General features: G+C 36.1%; 1 protein-coding gene across 2 annotated transcripts in view; it reads left to right on the top strand.

The window, feature by feature from the left end:
• Positions 1–24831, top strand: part of ttc37 (tetratricopeptide repeat domain 37) — a 197322-nt gene that overhangs the window by 159428 nt on the left and 13063 nt on the right. For both annotated transcript variants that reach the window (XM_039759363.1, XM_039759362.1), the window contains exons 34-39: positions 3114–3225; positions 5514–5642; positions 6351–6475; positions 10916–11074; positions 11690–11842; positions 24024–24154. In XM_039759363.1, the coding sequence (XP_039615297.1) occupies positions 3114–3225; positions 5514–5642; positions 6351–6475; positions 10916–11074; positions 11690–11842; positions 24024–24154 (809 nt within the window). The remainder of the gene's footprint in view (positions 1–3113; positions 3226–5513; positions 5643–6350; positions 6476–10915; positions 11075–11689; positions 11843–24023; positions 24155–24831) is intronic.

The raw sequence follows: 24831 nt of genomic DNA, 5'->3' as shown, positions 1-24831 counted from the left end.
ACAAAGGAAACTAAACAATGGAAGATGTTATTTGTTCCATCTGCTTACATCAAATGGTTACTCCAAACCATTTATCAAACAATGCCTACCTCCAGACCTCAGCAAACAATTGACACCAACCTGATTTCCTATTTTACCTGATACAGCCTTCCTTATCTCTGTGGCATATCAAAAACCACAGCACAAATCCTCTCCAGATCAGACATTAAAGTAGCACATAAACTGGGAAACAGTATATGGACAATCCTTTTTAATCCCAAAAGCAAGAAATCTGCAACACTGAGACAAAACACAGCATACAGTATACCATGCAGTGCATGCCCAGCTGTATATGTGGGACAAACATCTAAAGCACTCTCAACACATATAGAAGAACATTGCAATGCTGTCAGAAGGAAGGACCCATGGTCTCTGACAAATACACTTACCAATTCATCTGGACATACTGTACATTTAATTGGGGCACAGTGCAAATAACGTTCAGGGCCAATACTAAGAGTTCCAGAGAGCTGACTGAATCATGGCTATCAAATGAAAACGCCATTAACAGTCACTTGGACGTGAACCCAGCATATACAACCTTAAAAAGAACACACCATCCAAATAATAAAAAAGGCTTTAAGACCAACACCCTCTGAAACCTACCTTACTAATCCACCACTGTGAATTTCCCCTTGGGATTAATAAAGTATCTGATCTATCTATCTATCTATTATATAGTGCCTTATCTATCTATCTATCTATCTATCTATCTATCTATCTATCTATCTATCTATCTATCTATCACTCTTACACTTACTTAACTCCCCCTCCCTCATTTGCTATATATTGCCTTTGACCTCTGTGTGTTGTCTCATTTTCCTCTGATGATGACACCTGATAGCTGTCAAAAGCTCCAAAATAAAGGACAAATTTAGGATGCAAACTGTATCACAGACCTTCTCTTCTGTATATACTTTGTACACACACCCTCTAGCGATCAAAAGTTTTAGAACACCTCAGTTTTTTCAGGTTTTAAGGAAATACATGTAGTTAAATGTCTTAATATTTCGGGAAATCAAGGCATAGAACAAAAAAAAAAACAATGGCATTAAGTGTACAAAATTTAAGAGATTTTTGATTCATCAAAATAGTCACTGTTTGCTGATATAACAGCCAAACTGTGGTAACCCTTTTGATTCAGAATGCCAGTCCCTGTACAAGTCACCAACTCTGCCAGCAAAAGAACCCCAGACCATCACACTTTCTCCTCCATGTTTGACACTTGAATCCATCTATTCACCAACTTAACAGTGTACAAACACCCTTGTTTTGATTTTTGATTTTGATTTTTTTTATTTTATTCTTCACAGTAGTAACTGAGACTTCTGATTGGATTGTGACTTTGGGTCTGCAAGATCTCTTCCTATTAGAATTTCTTCCAGTTTCCAATTGCCTTTGGATTGCATAAGATGCCATGTTCAATGACAGTTTGATTTTTTTTGCAATTTATGTAAATGAAAGGCCTACAATTTTAAGCGTACTAATTCTTTGTCTCATTTCATTTGTTTTCTGTTTACTTGCCATTTTCTGTGGAATTTACAACTCTCTACAGTGTAATATTGTCCAAGCAGTACTTTAGAGGGCGTAATAACATAATCTGTTCCAACTCCACAGAGAATTTTTAAGTAATCAACAGAAGTTGGGACATGTGTGTAAATTGTTTGCTTGAACTTGTAAGGCTTAATCAACTTTAATTGCTGCAGAACCTCTGTCGGTTCTAACCTATTAGTTTGTTCTCTAAAAATTACCTATTTGTAATGTTCTGAAATTTCCTTTTTTTCAGTTTTTGCTAACTTAAACTTTAAATTTAAACCTCTGGCAGTTTATTGCTTACCTTTTCACCATTTTAGGTTATTCATTGCATTTCAACTGATTAAATTTGAAGTCAAACTTAAAAAATTGAGGTGTTCTAAAACTTTTCACTAATAATTGTGTGTGTGTATGTGTTTATGTATTGTGACAGATAGGGGGCGCTGTCGCTCCCTTAAACCCTTGTCCAAAACGCCAGACATCAGATAAAAGTCCAAAAATAGACTATATTTATTCTGCACAGTGCACCAAGCACCCTCCTCTCCACAATACTCATTAATATACAATACAATACAATGCAATACAATACAATACAATAAATCAATCCTCCACTCCCAGACGCGTTGCCACCTTTCCACCCAGCTCAGTCTGGAAGTCCCCACAGTTCTTTCCTAGTCCCTGACCCGGAAGTGTTTCCCATCCTTCAGACCATGATTCCTTATCACTTCTGGGTCAGATAAAAAGTCCTCTTCTTCATCCAGGAAGTACGTCACTTCCGCTGTCGCTTTGCCTATGAAGCACTTCCGGGTTATAGTTCGCATGTGAATCTCTGGGCCTCCCTGCAGCGTCCTCTGTTGGTCCCTGGGGTATCCAGCAGGTTTGTAGGGGAAAACCTCCATAGTCCATGATTCCCTGCTGGTATCCGGGGCACCTCCATGCTGCAGGGAGAGCTCCATCTGGCGGCCTGGGGGTATTGGCCGGGATGACAAACCGGCCATAGACCACAGTATACAGACATGGCTATCGCAGTAGGTGCTTTTTGGATTTGTACAAACACACCTAACATTACTCCCCTCTTCATCCTTAATTATTAGAATGGTGTTGCTCATTCATACTGTGTTTTCTAGCTGTGCTTACCATAATGATACTGGGATTGACTGTGCTGCCATTCCTAAACAGTATTATTATATTTGTTTTTTTTTTTTGTCTGGATATTTGCAGACTGTTTACAGGCTATTTAATTTGCCATTAGGTTTATAATGTATTTCAATTATCTTAATACACTTTTTTGCTTACAATGTTGTTCTTGTGTGATTTACTAAGTGACTGTGATGGTTTGTTTTGTGTATCTTACTGCATAAAGTAAAGACTGATTGAAATACTGTGCCAAGTTCATGAACAGAATAAGCTTTATTTTTTTAGTCATATAATGTGTACAATCTGAAAAGTTATGAATATAACTTCGTGTGTGGTCCCTTTTAAAAATGATAGATTTTAAATTATACTTCTTAAATATTTTGTATTCTTCTTTTGCATTTTAGAAAGCACTCTTGTATAGTGGAGTGAATCAGCTAGCAGCAGGTATTCACTCTGGTAAGAGCCAGTCTAATAATGCTCTGAAGACCATTCAGAAGGTGGCACTGCTCTGTCCAGGTAATATACGGCCTTTAATCATTTCAATGAACACACTTGTTGCATCTGTATGATATGCTATTCTTTAACATACTTTTGATATTTTCTGTTTTTGGTACTGTGCTCTGTTTTTATTGTTTTCCAAACCTTTATATGAAACAGTGTGTTAGACCCTTTTTGAAGGTAGTTTTGTGGATTGCTGCCATCTAGTGTACATCTTTTTACTTTGTGAAAAAGATTAAAACATCCATCCATCCATCCATTTTCTAACCCGCTGAATCCGAATACAGGGTCACGGGGGTCTGCTGGAGCCAATCCCAGCCAACACAGGGCACAAGGCAGGAACTAATCCTGGGCAGGGTGCCAACCCACCGCAGAGATTAAAACAGATTTTTGAAAATGTTTTTTTATTTATTGAAAAAAATCAGTAACTCACTTGGTAGTATAGTGGCATTTCTGCTTTTATCTAGTTTATCAGTACTGTATTTGGCAACTTTTAAAGACCTATTTGAATCAGAGCAATGTTATTAAAAAGGTTATACATTTTATGGAGATTGAAACATATTCTCAGCTGCACTCAAGTACAAGGCATGAACCAACCCTAGACATGACGCTAGTCCAACAAAGAGTCTAACGATACACCCGTATTCCCACGATCAATGAGTTAACATTAAGCTAGCATGAGTGAACCTGTGTATTTGTGTCCGTTTCACAGCTGTATTACACAACTGGTTTCTGTATTATTGCCTTTTGTGTAAGCTTTGGTGCCAGTAGCACAATACAGGTTCAAAGACAGGTCAATATGCATTTCATAGAGAAAAAAAAAAGAAAACACGCTATAATGTATGAGAAGTGATTTTAATTCTGAGCCTGAACCTTAAAAATATATTTGAGGTGCTTGTTTTGTAAGTGATCTATGATTGGATCTTGTGAAGTAAAACATCTGCATAACAGGTTTTCATCATTTGTGGTTTATAGTGTATGTATGTTGTTTCAGAACTAAGTCAACATGAATGCCCAGAATGAATATGTATAATGCAGCAATGAGGAATAAAGAATGTAGGTGTTTTAGATCTTGCAAACAAATGTGTGACTCTGTCTGATGTCACTTTATTTACCATGGCAGATAAAAAAAAAGAAAAAAGAGGCTAATATTGTGTCAGAACTCATCATAACTGTCAATCCTTTGTTCAGCACTGGCTTCATCAGACAGTTCACTGTTGATTGTCAGGAAAAGGGGCAGGCACGACGGTGCTGGAAACTTGGCACACAATCACATAATTTGACATTTTTAATGATTTTCAAATGTTTATAATTGAAATGTTCCTGTGACAAGATCAGTAAATGCAGTAGGAAAGTCAATCATACGATACGACTAGAAGTTGGCTAAGGTGATGTCATCTTTAGCAGTAGATCTGAAAGCACAAGAGTTGGAACAATGCTTTTTAATATTTCCAGTTTACCAAAGAGAATTGATTTTCTATTTTTGGGATTTTGAGTGTGTTTTTTTATAAAAAATATATTAAAATGATAGAGGATGAGGAGTAAGCGTATCAAAAGGATATGTTACATTTTTTAAAACTACCTGACATTTTGAGTTGAAAAAGAAATTAGAAAGTTAATGGTGAGAGGATCTGGCAGGTCGACCTTGCAATACCCATCCATTTTCAGTCTCCTTTATTTAGCAAGTATTTTTGTTTTGCTTAACTCCCTCAGCTGAGTACTAATATTAATCTTATTATTTAGAAATTTGAATCATGGAATATAGATAACCTACCACCAGAATTGATCACAGTATGACAAAGGCAGACAAATACTTAGCAAATAAAAATATTTTGCTTACTATTAGTCTTCTTTCAATTTCTTTTATTTAGGAGCATTTGTCCAGCAATACCTCACTTCTTTAAGCCATAAGTTCACATAATTATATCATATTTCTGAGATAGTTGAGTTACTTCTTGATGTTTTTGTTATGAATCTCATTGTTTGTTTAAGATGTTTGAATTTCTGTGACCTTTTATTTTATGTATACAGTACCATCTGTATTATTACAGTATTATAACTTTTTTAGTTACTAAACCTGGAAAACTACATCCAGTGGTATCAGTATAAGATTCTGCATCAAGCAGCCATAAATTGAATTAAGTAGGTTTGAGATTGTTTTGTTATATGCTTATATTGTCAGCTCTACAGTCCTCTACGCAGCCGGCAGTGTGTATTTTATTTGGCCAATGCCAGTAATTCAGGTCTAATAATTACTGCCTGCTAGGAAAACCACCTCACTGTATTCTCCTGCATTGTTTTTTTAGATAATCCTGCTGTGTGGGCTGCTTTAATGGCTGCTTGCCACCTTGAAAATACAGCCTGCTATCTGAGTGGGTCAGAGAGCAAAAAATTAGGGTTGGAGAAAATGCTTCTAAATGCAGTTTCAGAAAAGGGTAGGTTCGTCTGCATGCTACCTGAGATCTTTGCAAGCAAAACTTTAGGCTAAAGATATAGAACAGAGGGATAGGACTACTAATTTTAAATGTACACATTTCACATGATTGTGCTAGCAGATGTGTATGTACATAGTATTAATGTGCTATAAAAGTAGATTATTAAATTACTGTACTTTTTTAAAAGTTTCTGCTTTTTAGGTAAATTAAAAGAAGCCAAACTGTTTAAACATTCTTTAAATTTAAGCTTAACAAGCATGGTCTATATTTTTTCTCTAACAATGTATTTACTATGCATTTACCAACATAACAATTTTATATTGGCATTCTTTTCCATTTTATCATAGGGTATATGAAGATTGTTAAATTTCCACATGTAAAAAAAAAATCTTTTTTTTTTTTTTTTTTCTTCTAAACATTAATAGTATACTTATTGTTAATAGGGTGAACAGATTCTCAAATTGTGGCTATCTTAAGTCTTGTTGGGGCTGCATGCTGATTTCAACTTTTTCTGTCCAGGAATATTTCATTCCTTTAAGCCCATAATTTCACATGAGTATTTCATATATCTTGGACAGTTCTCTATCTTTGCATCTTTTTCTCATGAATATAATTTTCTTTTTAATATATTTGTATGTCTGTTATTTTCTAAATTAATATCTGGTTTAATGATGATGTTGAAGTATACTTGTTTTTTTTATTTTACAGTGAAAGCTGCAGGTGATTTTCAGTCATCACTGAATCAAGAGCTTGACCAATGGTCAGTATGTCAAGCAGTATCAGGGCTGAAACAAGCAGGCCAAAATTCAGAAGCTGAGTCACTGTGTAGCAAGGTATAATGAATATTTACTACAAATGAAAATGTAATTCAGAAAATCTTTGTCAAACATTAAATAAACAATCTTTGAGGCTAGTATTACATGTTTATTAAATCCTATTATTAAAACCTATTTCTGGCTTTTGAGAACTGTGTTGAATTTAAATATTTGCCCCCTTTTTTTCTACAGATTATCAGTTTCTCCACAGTTCAAGGAAATGCCGTTTAGTTAATTGTCATCTCTAAACTAGCCCTTCATTAGTCTCCTGCAGTGGGCTAGTATTCTATTACAAACCGGATTCCAAAAAAGTTGGGACACTATACAAATCATGAATAAAAACTGAATGCAATGATGTGGAGGTGCCAACTTCTAATATTTTATTCAGAATAGAACATAAATCACGGAACAAAAGTTTAAACTGAGAAAATGTATCATTTTAAGGGAAAAATATGTTGATTCAGAATTTCATGGTGTCAACAAATCCCAAAAAAGTTGGGACAAGGCCATTTTCACCACTGTGTGGCATCTCCCCTTCTTCTTACAACACTCAACAGACGTCTGGGGACCGAGGAGACCAGTTTCTCAAGTTTAGAAATAGGAATGCTCTCCCATTCTTGTCTAATACAGGCCTCTAACTGTTCAATCGTCTTGGGCCTTCTTTGTCGCACCTTCCTCTTTATGATGCGCCAAATGTTCTCTATAGGTGAAAGATCTGGACTGCAGACTGGCCATTTCAGTACCCGGATCCTTCTCCTACGCAGCCATGATGTTGTGATTGATGCAGAATGTGGTCTGGCATTATCTTGTTGAAAAATGCAGGGTCTTCCCTGAAAGAGATGATGTCTGGATGGGAGCATATGTTGTTCTAGAACCTGAATATATTTTTCTGCATTGATGGTGCCTTTCCAGACATGCAAGCTGCCCATGCCACACGCACTCATGCAACCCCATACCATCAGAGATGCAGGCTTCTGAACTGAGCGTTGATAACAACTTGGGTTGTCCTTGTCCTCTTTGGTCCGGATGACATGGCGTCCCAGATTTCCAAAAGAACTTGAATCGTGACTCGCCTGACCACAGAACAGTCTTCCATTTTGCCACCTCCATTTTAAATGATCCCTGGCCCAGTGACATGCCTGAGCTTGTGGATCTTGCTTAGAAATGGCTTCTTCTTTGCACTGTAGAGTTTCAGCTGGCAACGGCGGATGGCACGGTGGATTGTGTTCACTGACAATGGTTTCTGGAAGTATTCCTGAGCCCATTCTGTGATTTCCTTTACAGTAGCATTCCTGTTTGTGGTGCAGTGTCGTTTAAGGGCCCGGAGATCACGGCATCCAGTATGGTTTTACGGCCTTGACCCTTACGCACAGAGATTGTTCCAGATTCTCTGAATCTTCAAATGATGTTATGCACAGTTGATGATGATAGATGCAAAGTCTTTGCAATTTTTCGCTGGGTAACACCTTTCTGATATTGCTCCACTATCTTTCTGCGCAACATTGTGGGAATTGGTGATCCTCTACCCATCTTGGCTTCTGAGAGACACTGCCACTCTGAGAAGCTCTTTTTATACCCAATCATGTTGCCAATTGACCTAATTAGTGTTTATTGGTCTTCCAGCTCTTCGTTATGCTCAAATTTACTTTTTCCAGCCTCTTATTGCTACTTGTCCCAACTTTTTTGGGATTTGTTGACACCGTGAAATTTTGAATCAACATAATTTTCCTTTAAAATGATACATTTACTCGGATTAAACGTTTGATCTGTCATCTACGTTCTATTACAAATAAAATATTGACATTTGCCATCTCCACATCATTGCATTCAGTTTTTATTCACAATTTGTTTAGTGTCCCAACTTTTTTGGAATCCGGTTTGTACTTCTGCCCCATAGTCAAACACTGACTTTAGGAAAAGGATAGTTAAATGGGTTTGTCTACTGCTAACATCCATCCATTATTTAACTACACATACTTACTCCATTAGACGGTCTTGAAAAACCAGAGCATATATTGTTGATATCAGAAAAGTAGTAAACCTGTTAGAAGGCCAGTTTTTCTCTGGGAATACTCATAGAAACACCCTAAAACACTTGAAGCTGGCTGGCCTGTACTGCATATTTCTAAGTGAAGCTCAGTACAGGCCTCTGGAGCTGTAATGCTAATAAACATATTTGAATAATTTTAATGTCATTATTTTTGTTTTTTTAATTAACAAATTAAAAATCACATTAACTTGAAGTAAATCTATGCAAACCTCTAGTAAATAATACTGTAACACATTCATTTGCAACACTACTCAAAAAATGTCATATTGTTCCTCCAAAAAGAGGTTTCTTACTGTAAGCAGCATCTGCTAACAGATTTAAGCAAGAATATTCAATATACAACTCAGACCCTGCTTTCTTGACCATATAACTAAAGAAAGTAATACATTTTACTAATATTTGTAAGCAAATAAGTTATGGAATATACACAGTAACACCACTTTATTTTCAGGAAAAAAATATACAGATACTCTGTTACATGCTCACAAACTAAAGTAGCTGTGTAAAATTTGGAAATGAATTAATAAAGCTTAGCATGGGAAGCTCAAACTATTCATTATGTAAAATAACACTTTCTGAAGAAAGTTTTCACCTTATTAGTATCATCATTGTCTACTAAGGCATGTATTTCTTAATTAAGATTATGTTGCATAGTTTAGAATATTTAAAAAGTTATGTACATATACTGTATCTTTATTAATACTTTTAAATAGGTGGTTATGATTTTTAGGATTCAGTCTACTTATTCTTTGTTATAAAAAATAAAACTGTAAATGTAAACTTTTTTGTTTCAAATTTTATGCATAGACTAAAGAATTGTAGAGTTTATAAAAGTATAGTAGGATAATCATAAGCATAAACATTTAAATGTTTTGGACAAGGTAATCAAAAACGCCATTCATTTGAAAAGTTAAGAACATTATGGTAGTAGTCTACAGATTTATCACAGTTAAATATACCATAGCAGTAGTCTGTAATTTAATTTTTTTATTCATGCCTTCACCAGTCACTGCTTAACACTGACACATTGGTCCTAAATGTGATTATTTTTTTGCTATATTATCCCGCTTGAATCCTCACAAAGTTTTATGTAATATACAAGAAGATAGATGAGAAGTGCATCTCTATTTTCATCTAAATGGTATAAAGTTTTAATCTTGAATACAATATAATGGGTCTTATTTGCCTGACCGGTGCTTTTTTAAAGCTTAGTTTTTAATTTTAGAATGCCATTCCAAATTATTTTCCTTGTGAATGCTTCAACTTAATGATACGTGAGAACTTTAAAATTATTATATTTTACTTTTATATGCCAAATGCTAGTATCAGCAACAGTGGAAAAATAGATGAAAATGGGCAAAAGAACTCAGATATTTCATATTCTTTTAATGATTGATATAATAACTGTACAAATGAAAGCTGCTGTAACCAGGCCATTAGCCTTTTGGTTTCTTTTTACTTGCTGAACAAACACATAAGAAAGTGTTACATTTGCTCTATCCTTCTGTGAGAAAAATTCACTAAAATAATACACCTAGAAGTAATTTTCCCAAAAGCATGTTTATAGAAGATAAATTGTGTGTATAGTAAATTTCTAAACTTCATAATGAAAGAATTAAAATAATTGGCTGTTAGTATAAATTGGTTGAAAACTTGATTTAGAGTATCATGCACCTCAAAGGGCTGGTGTTTTGTTGTATTAAAGAAACTTAAGCATTGTTGGGATTTGAATATGTAAAAAAATAAGTGTGACGAGATGGGGGCGCTTCAGCGGTCCAAACCCAGACACAGACAGACTCCAGACACAAGTCTCTGCAATACACACGTTTATTGAAGTGGAAAAGTGCTTTTCCCTCCCTCCCCACAGCAGCACAGTTCAGTAATGGTACAAGCACCAATGCACAATCCTTCTTTCTTCATTTTCTCTTCCTTCTAGCGCCTCCACTCCTTCTCTGGTAAGTGTTAACCTCTCCCTCCCAATTCTGGGTCCTTGAGTGAAGTGAGGTAGCTCCTTTTTTGTTCCACCTGAAGGGCTCCCAGGTGTCTTATTAGTGTTAACTGGAAGTTCTCCCAGCTGTAATGGAAACCCAAAATAGGGTTCTGCAGCTCCCCTCCCCTAAAGAACCAAACAGGGCTGTGCCAAACTACAATTCCCCTTGCAGGAATCCGAGGAGCTGCTGCAACCCATGGGGGCTGCCATCTACCTCTCTGGGGCAATCCGTGTCCTGTGCACATCTACTCTCCTGATCCTTCCAGCACATTTGCCTCCCGTTTGCTAAGGGACCGGAACCGTCTGTCACATGAGATGGAGTCTAACTGTAAAAGGATCCTTAAATTATAGGTCTGTAAGTTGTGGTGACATGTGCAAGAAAGTAATGCCTGGCTTTGTTTTCAATGTCTTACTTTAGGTGCTGAGTATCCAGCCAGAACAGCCCCCTTTGTATCTCCTCCTTAGACAGATACAATGTGAGCAGCTACTACATTTGCAAAAGAAACTTCCTGAAGTTGTATTGGAGGAACTTAAAAAGGCAGTGATGTCCAATTTTGCCTCTGTATCTGCATGGCATGTACGTGTAAATTATCAGTGTTTGTCCTCTAGTATGGTGTCATCCTGTGTACTACAAAATAAACTATGATTGACTTCTTCATAAACATTAATGTGAAAAAGTATTGCCATCTTAATAAAATCATTGCTACTTTTTTGTACAAGAGACTTAGACTTTGTCTCAGAGTGGCTTTGTTTTTCAGTGTTTGTCTTCTAAGAAAATTTAAGCCATGCACTTTACCAATAAGTCCAAAGGATCATTTGTCTGCATCTTGCGTAGAAAGTGGTAAACAGTTAATAACAACCTTAATTTCAAAGCTAGTAAAATTACCTTTTAGTAAATAATTCATATGCCATCCATCATTTTTATTATAGCAGTGATTAAGGATCTATTTGTTAAAACTGTGTGTTAATTTTTGTTTAAAATAGGCATAATTTAATTATGAACACTACTTTGGTTTAAGCTGTGATTTATTAATTTATTCATCCAGTATATTTGAAAACATTTGTGTGGAAATTGTACTTAATTGCTGTGTTCAGGTCTGTAAATAACATTTGTTTGTTTGTAGATGAGCAATTTTAAAGTTGTTTCTCCACTTTTCTTAACCTTCTTTTTCCCATTCTTTTGGCTTTCCAGTGGCTGGCAGATGTGTACAAAAGTCAAGGCCTAATGGTAGCTGCAGTTATGTGTTACCGTCAGAGCCTACAGGTGGCATCTCAGCAGGGTAATGTCAGTGGGAAGTTGTCCAGTCTACTGAGGCTAGCACTTCTTGGTTTATCACTCTGTATGGTACGTATGAAGTATAAAGGAAAATAATTATAAATTGTTTAATAGTAAGTAAACCTCAAAATTAAAAGTCTGAATTTTGAGGAAAATAATGATCTTTATAGTTATACTGTAGATAAGTCTCTTGCCTATAACTTATCCATGAAGGGTTTGTGGTTTTTGTAGTGCTTTTTCATTATCTTTACTGTGTCTCTGTTTAACATAATTAGCTAACATGTATACAGAAAACAACTTGTGCCTTTATGCAAATTAACCTTTATCAAGCACATTAATTGCCTGAATAACATGAGATCTTTAATAATGCAGACTTTAATTAACTTGATACTGCTGCAACATACCTGCTTTAGTGATCTGCAACTTAAAACTGTCACTAATCCTTCCAAAACATTCTATCATCCTTTGTGACTAGCCTTTTTGGTGTGCAATTAAAGTAGAATTAAGCTACAGTGAAGACACCATTCTGTAACATCACAAGGGTCAGTCCATACATCTTCTTGTCTCAATCTGTAGACCTTTATTGCACCTTTAACATATCTCTTCTACATATCTCCCTTCAACAGTTATCTCTCAAGAAATTTTATACTACTAAAAAAAAAACACATTTTATTTGAATGTAACTGCTCAAGTCCAGTTTGTGACAAAATGCTGTAAAGGTACAGAATCTTGTATAAAGTTTTTCTGTCAATTTACAATACCCCATAAAGAGCAATGTGGAAGATACGTTTTCTGACACCAATTTTCTGGATTCTCCATAGCCACTATCTAGTACCCAGGGAAACATTTGTTTGCCTTTGTGATTTTAATATTCAAAGTTACAGATCCCAAATCTGTGATTCGCTCCATTTGGTGTCACCATATGTATAAAGTGCTACAAAGTATTATGGTTTCCTACCTGCATCCCAAAGATTTGCTTTTTAACGTAAACATATGTTTAAGTGTGTATGCCTGCTTCATTGCATCATGCAGTGGATTTCGGGACCAGTCCAGGGTTGGTTTCCCACCTCAACACATTAAAATATAAAGTGGATTCAAAACATGGTTCCATGGTTAATTTATTTGGGGCAGTGTTGTCATGCAGTTGATAGCACTACTGCTTCACGGCTTGGCCCTGGTTTCAATTCCTGGGTTGTTCACTCATATTATAGGAGGGCACGTTGTCCATGTATCTATGAGGATTGTCCTGTCCTACTTTCCTGATTTCCTCCCATATTACAAGAAGATACTTATTAGTTTAATTGGCCCTTCTAAGTGAGTATGCCCTGTCATGAACCACTGCCAAACCCAGCACAATTTAATTTCCTTATGTCTGATACTTTGTGTGTAGGCTAAAACGTAGGCAGCTTGTTAGAAGACCAAATAAATGCATTGTGGATTTTGTATTTCATCAGCAGATAATAATTGTTTTAGTTTTTGCCGTCTTAATGTTTTAAAATGGAATCAGCTTTTGAAAGTATTGCACTTTTCAGCTTGTAATTTGAAACAAAATATATATATATATATTTAATAATAAATTTTACTAATCTGAATTTTCTAAATATTAAACCCCACTTGATGTTCATAATATATTAAATACTTTTGTTGAAATCTGTTTTGTGGGTCCTCAGCATGTCCTTGCTTTGTTTAATGCATTGTGTGACCACAATTTTATGTATTGCCACAAGAGGGAGAAATACAACAACACTCTCCTATGTTTTAACTCTCTTCAATAGGTACTGTTTTGAAGGGGTTAACAATCATTTTACTCCATTAAGAATTCAGCTTCATATATTTTTGAAACTAGCAAAATACCCACGCTTAGCAGCAGAGAAGTATGTGTTGTTAAAGAAGTTATGAAAAAGAAAATGAAACTTTTTAAAAATAACGTAACATGATTGTCAATGTAATTGTTTTGTCACTGTTATGAGTGTTGCTGTCATATATATATATATATATATATATATATATATACACACACACAGACACAAACACACACACATATAAACATATATACACATACATATATACATATCTACATATACACATATCTACACATACACATATCTATATATGTACACATCTACATATATATACATATATATGCACATATCAACATATATATATACACATACATATACACAAATACACATACATATATATATATATATATATATATATATATATATATATATAAAAATATATATATTCATATACACATATATATATACACATATACACATATATATATATATACACATATATATATACACATATACACTCATCTAAAGGATTATTAGGAACACCTGTTCAATTTCTCATTGATGCAATTATCTAATCAACCAATCACATGGCAGTTGCTTCAATGCATTTAGGGGTGTGGTCCTGGTCAAGACAATCTCCTGAACTCCAAACTGAATGTCAGAATGGGAAAGAAAGGTGATTTAAGCAATTTTGAGCGTGGCATGGTTGTTGGTGCCAGATGGGCCGGTCTGAGCATTTCACAATCTGCTCAGTTACTGGGATTTTCACGCACAATTATTTCTAGGGTTTACAAAGAATGGTGTGAAAAGGGAAAAACATCCAGTATGTGGCAGTCCTGTGGGCGAAAATGCCTTGTTAATGCTAGAGGTCAGAGGAGAATGGGCCGACTGATTCAAGCTGATAGAAGAGCAACTTTGACTGAAATAACCACTCGTTACAACCGAGGTATGCAGCAAAGCATTTGTGAAGCCACAACACGCACAACCTTGAGGCGGATGGGCTACAACAGCAGAAGACCCCACCGGGTACCACTCATCTCCACTACAAATAGGAAAAAGAGGCTACAATTTGCACGAGCTCACCAAAATTGAACAGTTGAAGACTGGAAAAATGTTGCCTGCTCTGATGAGTCTCGATTTCTGTTGAGACATTCAAATGGTAGAGTCAGAATTTGGCGTAAACCGAATGAGAACATGGATCCATCATGCGTTGTTACCACTGTGCAGGCTGGTGGTGGTGGTGGTGGTGGTGGTGGTGTAATGGTGTGGGGGATGTTTTCTTGGTATGCTTTAGGCCCCTTAGTGCAAATTGGGCAACATTTAAATGCCACTGGCTACCTGAGCATTGTTTCTGACCATGTCCATCCCTTCATGACCACCATGTACCCATCCTCTGATGGCTACATCCAGCAGGATAATGCACCATGTCACAAAGCTCGAATCATTTCAAATTAGTTTCTTGAACATGACAATGAGTTCACTGTACTAAAATGGCCCCCACAGTCACCAGATCTCAACCCAATAGAGCATCTTTGGGATGTGGTGGAACGGAGCCGTGCCCTAGATGTGCATCCCACAAATCTCCATCAACTGCAGGATGCTATCCTATCAATATGGGCCAACATTTCTAAAGAATGCTTTCAGCACCTTGTTGAATCAATGCCACGTAGAATTAAGGCAGTTCTGAAGGCGAAAGGGGGTCAAACACCGTATTAGTATGGTGTTCCTAATAATCCTTTAGGTGAGTGTATATACATATCTACATATATATATATATATATACACACACATACATACATACATACATACATACATACATACATATATATATATATATATATATATATATATATATATATATATATATATATATATATATATATATATATATATATATATATATATATACACATATATATATATATATATATATACACACACATACAGTACAGGCCAAAAGTTTGGACACACCTCCTCATTCAATGTGTTTTCTTTATTTCCATGACCATTTACATTGGTAGATTCTCACTGAAGGCATCAAAACTATGAATGAACACATGTGGAGTTATGTACTTAACAAAAAAAGGTTAAATAACTGAAAACATGTTTTATATTCTAGTTTCTTCAAAATAGTCACCCTTTGCTCTGATTACTGCTTTGCACACTCTTGGCATTCTCTCAATGAGCTTCAACAGGTAGTCACCTGAACTGGTTTTCACTTCACAGGTGTGCCTTAACAGGGTTATTTAGTGGAATTTCTTGCTTTATCAGTGGGGTTGGGACCAGCAGTTGTGTTGTGCAGAAGTCAGGTTAGTTGGACGATCATTTATTTTTCAACAGGACAATGACCCCAAACACACCTCCAGATGTGTAAGGGCTATTTGACCAAGAAGGAGAGTGATGGAGTGCTGTAAATGGTCATGAAAATAAAGAAAACACATTGAATGAGGAGGTGTGTCCAAACATTTGGCCTGTACTATATATATATATATATATATATATATATATATATATATATATATATATATATATATACTGTATATATATACTGTATATATATACATATATATACTGTATATAGCAAAATCCCCGCAGTTCGCAGTGATGAAGTACTGCTTTTAAATTTTTATTAAGAAGAAAATAAAACTTTTTTAAACTGAGGGAAAATATGCCGATAACTATCTGTTAAGGATCTCTTTGTATACCACGGTGTCAGTTCAGCACTCCGGTTGTAATATGACAAAGCTGTGCACTGAGCTTACTTTTGAGAATGCAACATACTTGTATAGTTGTCCAGGAGAAAAGCAATGTTGCCTCAAATCAATGGCAACCTTTTGTAGGGTCTGTCCCTGAGACTTATTACTTATCATCGCGCATCAAAGCCTTACTGGAAAGTGGAGGCATCTGAATTGAAATGTGAGATCAGAGGGTATAACGGGGATGCGAGGAATACATTGAGTGTGGAGAAACTCTAGAGACAGCGTGTGTATTAACTTGTGGATTTTTCTGTGAGTATTTGGTGGCAGCATGACGAAGTTGCTTCCGCAAGACCACATTAGCTGTGGAGCTCAGCTCGGAGCATATTCTTTTCCTCCCTTGTCAATTGTGTAATGCATTTTTTGAACAGGTTTGATGCATGGAAGTGATCACTTGTACTGCGTTCAGTCAGTTCACGTGAGCTTCTCTCTTGTGTGATGTTGCGATGTCCACGGCTTTATTTAATGTTAGCTAAGACCCAGCACTTAAAAGGTTCTCACTACAGGAATTTTAACTGCGTTACAAAGTGATCCAAAGTCTTGTTTATACCTCGTATCTTCTCATTAAACTTGTATCTTGCGAATAATGTATTCGACGAAGGCATGACAAACGGCAGCGGGAGCGTGTCCATAAACTTAATTTAAACTTACGGTTTACACCGTGCTTTGTTTCCGCAGTAGCTGCACTTATGAATAAGCTTGTATGCGTTTTTCTTCAGCGCTCTTTGGGAGCTCTTCCTTCTTTTCTACTTACTGCTTTTACAGTCAGTTCACGTGATTACGTGGGAGGCGTGATGATGTGACATGCAGCTCCATGGCCATCGAGCTAAAGTCCATTACAGTATACAGTGATCCCTCGCTATATCACGCTTCGACTTTCGCGGCTCCACTGTATCGTGATTTTTTTCTCATACACGCTTACGTCACTACGCATGCGCTTTCTGAGAACTTTTATCTAAGCCCTACGATGGCTCCTGAACGTGCTGCTTTTTCTAAGCCTTCTAAGCCTTTTGACAATAAAACTAAGCGCCGGAGGAAGATGCTTACTATCCAGGAGAAGGTAAAACTCTTGGATATGATTAAAGATGGCAATACCCTACAAAAGCCTCCTCACGCATATGAAAAGACAGCGCCAGCAACTGCCTATCAAGATGTTCTTCAGCGCGCACCCAGACACCCACTGCCTACTCCTAGTACTCCTTCAGCGGAAGAAGACAACAACGCACCTGCTGAAGTTACTGCACCAACCTCTGAAGACTCTCCTACTGAGGTCGTGCCTTCATAGGTTAGTGGTTGTGTGTAAAACTGTGTGTGTTTGTGTGCAATTAAATGTACAGTACAATAATCTACTATATAAAAGCGTTTGGGATTGTCCTTCCATCCCGTGAGTGCAAAGCGTAGCGGTATTCCGCTTATTACAGACTTACTGCTTGAGGCTAAGGCGCGCAATGTGAGCAGAGTTCTGGTGCTCTCATCGTTCCCTTGCTTTTGTGCGTGATGCGCTGGAAAAATAGACAAAATTATGTCTCTGAAAATAATTAATGTTGATGGAGTACAAATGCCTCACCACATAGTAAATATCAGGGGAGATGGTGCTTGCTTATTCTCATCTATAGTTTATTTAGTGCATGAAACTCCGTCTTTAGCGGTACAGATTCGGGCTCACATTGTATGACTTTGGACAGGCACTTGAGGGGATAAAAAAAAACTTAGGTTTTCGGGAGATGTTATGAATGGGCACTTTGATGTTCTCATTCCCTACACTTACATGCCTGATGTACACATGGGCGCAAAAATTGAGGATAAAAGTCGGTCACCTTAAAAGGCGAAAAGCGCTTAGTAATATGATATTTGTAACGTCTAATATGTCTTATTTTCTCTTATTTTGTCTAATATATTGGGTATCTGAGTGTAATGGTGACTAAAGGGTGTTATTTCATGTCTAGAGGGCTCTAATAATGTTAAAAAACGTATTTAGAAGGTTGTAAACAGGTTTTCTATACTCTAACTGCGAAAATATTCCATTTATAAATAAAGAATCCTACTTCGCGAAAATTCATTCATCACGGTAGAGTCTGGAACGGATTAACCGTGATAAACGAAGGTTCACTGTATGGAGAAAAATAGGTTCCAGTTATGACCATTACGCGTAGAATTTCGAAATGAAACCTGTTCAACTTTTGTAAGTAAGCTGTAAGGAATGAGCTTGCCAAATTTCAGCCTTCTACCTACACGGGAAGTTGGAGAATTAGTGATGAGTGAGTGAGTCAGTGAGGGCTTTGCCTTTTATTAGTATAGATTACTGACAGATTACCTTGATTTATATCCATTTTGATATTGAATCAAAATGAAATATCAGTGCTTCTCTTAATACAGTGGTTTCATAATAATAATAATTCCTTACATTAGCACTTTTTTCACTATTCATTGTGCTTTTCATAGTGTTTAGAGAGCCACTTCAACCACCAGTAATGTATGGCATCCACCTGAATAATGCGGTGGCAGCCATTTTTGCACCAGTACACTCACCACACATTAGCTGTTAGGCAATGAAGTTGTGATAGAGAAATATCCAGTTAGATACAGAGGGTGGTTAGGGTGGTATAGTTACATTTTAGGTTAAACTAAATATTTGTAAACATGTAATCCACACCTTGTTATTTGGTGAAGTGACACTGTCTCTCCATGGAAAATTTGCTAAAGACTTGTCAGAGGTCAAGGCAAGCTTCATACATTCATTAAGATGCCCATTATTCAGTCTGTTGCACCTATGATTCTTAATAAGGTTCACTGTTGAAATTCCTGACTCACAGATGTAAGTACTGTGGATCCAAATATGATCAAAATGTATTGTGCAAGTCTTTTGCAGTTAGCATACTGCTGTGTTGACTGCTCCCGAAATGTGGAAGGCTCCTATTTGTTGAATTTAGCTTTGACCTCACTGTTACTATGTAATTGAACCATCTCTAGCTGGAATGATGCCTCATCTATGCTTAGCAATATAGTCTTGGCTTCAACAGTACATGAGCCTTTTGCAGTGACAGCGAAAGTATTTCTTACAAATAAAAGCAATTCTTAATGAGACTGCTAGGCATTGTCTCCATCACAGAAAGAGCAGTCAGATTCACAGAGTTTGCAACATTATGCAGAGTGCTAAAATATAACATTTTCCTCTTCATATCATTTAGAAATAAGCCCAGGATTGTGAGAAATGCTGTTACTTTTCTCAAACAGCTTTTCCACATTTTCACCATTTCCTTGCAGTTGTACATTGAGCTTGTTTAAGTGGCTAGTTATATCACACAGAAATGCGAAATATGCCATGAACTCTGCATTGTGCATGAACAAAGAGACCTCTACTGCTATGGCAGAGAAGTTCCGTTACTTCATTTCGCAACGAAAAGAAATGAGCCAGAACCTCTTCCTTGTTTAGCCGTCATCCATTATTATGCTAAAGGAGGTCCACGTACTCCTCTCTGCTGTCTTTCACCAAATTTTTAAAAAGTCGATGCTGCAAACTTGGAGTAGAGTGAATGTGGTTGCCAATTTGGTGACCGTATTCATTGTTTCTTTCATCTTGCCAGATTACTTCACATACAAAACAATTTTAGAAATTATACAGTTCATCAAATTTTTAGCAGGATGATCTGTTGCTAAACATGATGCAAAGGCTTTCTCCTTACCAACCATGGCTGCCTGCCATCAGTAACCAAAAGGTTTATTTTGCTGAGTTCCAATGATTTCTCTTCAAAAAAAAATAAAACTTTCACTGCAGCAAAAATTGCCTTGCTAGTTTCGTAAACCTTCAAAGATAAAAGGCACAACATCTCTTCTTTGAAAACTTGAATTATCTTACAAACACCGGCAGTTGGGCTGTATCTGTATTATCCGTTGATTTGTCAACTGCGATGGATACGTGATCAGCTGACTTCGAGTTCTGAGAAAACAGCTGAAAAACAGTATTCATAGAGAATTTCAACCATGAGTCAGACATGGGTACCTGTTTCACTTGCTTAATAATCTTGTCTTTCTTTTTATCTCCAGCTAAGAGTTCAGTGCCCAAAGCGCAATGTTTTACCAGTTCAGCATCCAAAAATGGCTTGCCCTTTTTAACTAATTCCCAAGTGACAGGAAATAAAGCTGCTGTTACATTCTCCTATGTAGTTTTTGCAACTGTCAGAATTGTCATACTTTTGTAGGAAATTTTCAGAGAAGCAATTCTGTCTCATTGGCTGAGCTAGCAGGTGGTAAAGCACAGTGGAAGCTGGCATACTTAGTTTCATAGTGCCATCTGATGTTAGAAACCTAACTGAAAGTATGGTTTGACAAATTAAACAGAGTAGGCTGGTGTTGGTATGGAGTGGTAAAAAGAAGGCAAACTTGTCTGTCCATTGAGGACTGAAATGGTTGTTTTGATTATGTATCTTTCTACGCTTGCTGCCGCCTGTCATTGCTCCTGATGTCCTCTTATTATAAATACATAGTAGCAGTAGCTGATTGGCTGGTTTCCCCCCTCCTCTAATTAGATGATGTTGTTCTCCCACTCATATCTGCTTGGCGGGCCAATTAAAATCATTTGTGAGGCCAGATTAGGCCCCCATACCGGACTTTGAGTATCAGTGTCCTAGATGTTCTCCCAGGCCCAAACATGTTCAGGTTCAGGTGGATGACCTCTTCTGAAGTGCATGAGGTGTGGTTTCTGATCAATAGCAGCATGTGGTTATATAGCATATTTTCATACACAAATGTAGCTCACAGTGCTTTATAATAATAATAGACAATTCAAAATAAGACACAAAAGGAAAGTAAAAAACTAAAGGCTAACTATAAATTGTTATTTAAGACTGTTAGAATGAGACTGTAAATGTAAATCTTAACAAACAATGTTGTGCTCATGTGGTCAGTGAGTAGATGGAAAATAAAACTACAGCCAATAAGTACACTGGAGAAAATAAACCTCTGGGGGTTCCAAGACCACCCAGCCCCTTCAATGATTATTGGGCATGGCATGTAAATCTATCTAAGTGTAACATCTTTACATTAGCTTTCTTTGCCAATTTTATCACATTCTCTGTTAAAACGTTAGCAATTAATATTCATTCTTATGGTTGATAATGGTTTTTACTACTTATATCAAAGCAAGTGCACACATTTACTATGTACATTAAATTATAAACCATCAAAAAGCACATCAGTTGCCTCAAGGTATGTACACTTGTATGTGTGCAAGGATTTTTCTAAGAAATGCAGAACTGTGCGCTGTTCCCAGCGCTACTTCATCCCTCTGTAAATTGGTAAATAGAGTGAACGTTTTTGGATATTTTGTAGTGTGACCTGGGCAAGCTATCTACATATTTTATTTAACTCTAGAAATTATTTAAAATATATCTTTAGTTAGAAATTTTTATATATAACGAGATATGACCTTTGCAGATTATACTGATTAGAATCACCATTTGCAATGCCTCAGCAGAAGAGTTTTCAACCTGATTGATAATATCCAACTCATTCAGTCAAACCACAGAATTTGCAATAGGAATGATGTGTATAATAGAGAAAATAACAGTTTAGCATTTGCTTTGCATCATTTTGTTTTCAATTAAAAATTACATCCTAGTAGGAAACATGGAAGCCACAGGATTTCAAAGTGTTTTTGGATGCTTGCACTTGCAGCCATGTTTTAAAAAGAAAAGACAGTACCTTCCAGTATCAGAACATGTGTGATCACAGCATAAAAGCTCGTCAACCATACTGTCTAGAGATTCCCTAATTACTACAGAATAGAGGTTCACTTCAACAGCACTTTTCAGTCCGCCCCTTACATGCGCAGAGCTTATTCATCTAATACCACTGTGTATGATGTGTCTGTTAATTTTGACAATTAATTTTGGTTTAGTTTTAGTAATCTGACTAAATTCCATTTAGTTCTAGTCACATTTAGTCATTTAATTATTGTTAGTTTTAGTTGACAAAAAGTAAATTAGTTGATAAAAGGTTTGAGTAAATTATTCAAACAGTCAGAATCAGTTGAGTATCTTGTTTAACATATAAATATGCACAAAATATACTGTACTTCTAAACTGTTATGTTAACATGTACGCTGTATTGATTAGTGAATATAAAACGAAAAGTAGGTGTAGGAAGAATTTTCTTCAACTTTCAACAAATAAACGCAGCTCTGATCTGTTATCATGATGTTTCTGGTTTCAGCATCCTTTAGACATGCTGCTATTTGATTTAACATGATAAAAGATTGAAGAGTTAATGATGGTGAAACAAGACAAGTCGTTAGCTGGCTAACCACCTAGAAAATGCCACATACATTCATATGAATCTCATGATGTTGCACCTCTAGATGCGTTTTCAGGTTTGTTGTATTATTTCCTGTTTCCTGTGGTCTTCACTCCACATGGCTTACACTGGGTTTTATTTTGGTCAACACTGTACTCATGTTGAGCAACACAGCACCTTCCCAAACTGGCATTATTCAATTAGAACAATTCATACACATTGCTAATATTCACCACTGCATTCATGATCAGTTTGGAGGACCAGGTCACATATAATAGAGATTATGTAATGAGTTCTGTTTTACACTTAACACCACTCATTGTCCAGTTGTCAGACTGTAAAAAATTATTTTTTTGACAAAAGATCATTTTAAAAGGTTTTCACTCGGGTTTTGTTAAGTGCACCTTTTATTTTGTTTTTGTTTCATTTTTGTCACAGAAAAAATATGGTTGAACATTTTTTTGTCAACAAAATGAACACTGGTGCCTAATAATGATTTAACATATTGTTTACAATCTCCTCTTCAAATGTAAGGATTTGATTTCATTAGCAATGATTCCCAAGAGCCACAAAAAAACAAGGACAAACATTAAAGACGTCAACAGTCAGTTTATAAACTGCACAATTCCCCACAAGCACAATTGGCAGTAGATTTTTAACTTCTTGATTTTCATCTTGTAGATTAGTCTGATCTATACAGAATGTTTAACAAACTCATTTAAACTAGATAATTCAGAGCCAGAGAAATGTACATATAAATGAAGTGGTTTATTATAAATTGTTTGTATTCTTTAAAGCCTGTAGAATCTCACTAAATTAGGGATGTGTCGAATTCTTTAAAAGAACAGAAGAACAACACCTTCTTGGGCCAAACTTTACTTAAAAAATGTTTTGGAAGCCAATAGTACATTCATCAAAATTCAAAAGAATTTCTAAAATAAAACATTTATAAAAGAAAAGCAATTTGACTAGATCAGCAGATTGTTATTTTCATTTATATGTCAAAGTGTTAACATCTTACTGTCAACCTCCTGAAGTTGTTAGAAATACTCTTTGAAAAGCTAAAGAGCATTTTAAACAAAGACACATCCCAAAAATATGGTTTCCTTACATCACAGAGTTAAATTGTATTGTTTTATTCTTTTTATAGCTTTAACACACCACAGTAGTAAGTTGTACTAAATTAGAATTTTAATGTAAATGGACTGAAAATATTATTTATATTGGCAATGCATTTTAGTCAAATCAGATTGGAACTGATAAACTATGAAATGTACTAGAATAGAGCAAATGAAATGCTGCAGTCTGTAGCTCTCTTCTACGCTATCTCGGTTCAAGTGGGTACAAAACAATACATTATCATTAGTAATAGTAATTTAATGCTTTGTTATCTTTTCCTAGGCACATATTTCAGGCACTGAATGGAAGGACTTAGTGCAAGAAGCCACTGGAGAAGCAATGAAGATTGCCTGCTGTCCTTTAGCAGTTCTTATTCAAGCACTTCTACAGTTTTGCATTAAAATGGGAGCAAGGTAAAGTGTATATACATGTTTGTGCGCGTATGTGCATGTATGCATATATTTATACAGTGTCAGTGGGCTCTGAGTTGCACAAATAAAATTAATAAACCATTCTTTATTAAAGCACACTTTATTCCTGAAGTAGCAGAAACAGATTTAGACTTTCAGCAACATATAGGAAAACTTAAATAGTCTTCAGTAAAACTCAACTAATAAATTAAGCATCTTCTTCAGAGCTGTTTCTTTATGTTTATGCATATCTGTATGTGTATGTATATATATATATATATGTGTGTGTGTGTGTGTATATATACAGTCATGGCTGAAATTATCAGCACCCCTGGATTTTTCCCAGAAAATGCAACATTTCTCCAAGAAAATTGTTGCAATTACAACTGTTTTGGTAAACACGTTTATTTCCTTTATGTGCATTGGAACAACACAAAAAACAGAGAAAAAAAGCCAATTCTGACATCGTGTCACACAGAACTCCAAAAATGGGCTGGACAAAATTATTGGCACCTTTTCAAAATTGTGGGAAAATGGTTTTATTTCAAGCATATGATGCTCGTTTGAACTTACCTGTGACAAGAAATAGGTACTGGCAATATAGATATCACACCTGAAGCCAGTTAAAATGAAGAAAAGTTGACTCAGCCTTTCTGTTGCGTGTCTGAGTGTGCCACACT

Source organism: Polypterus senegalus, chromosome 7, assembly GCF_016835505.1.
Source record: "Polypterus senegalus isolate Bchr_013 chromosome 7, ASM1683550v1, whole genome shotgun sequence".
Classification (NCBI taxonomy): Eukaryota; Metazoa; Chordata; class Cladistia; order Polypteriformes; family Polypteridae; genus Polypterus; species Polypterus senegalus.
The sequence above is the reverse complement of the archived record's forward strand: the minus strand, read 5'-3'. Positions and strand labels throughout refer to the sequence as shown.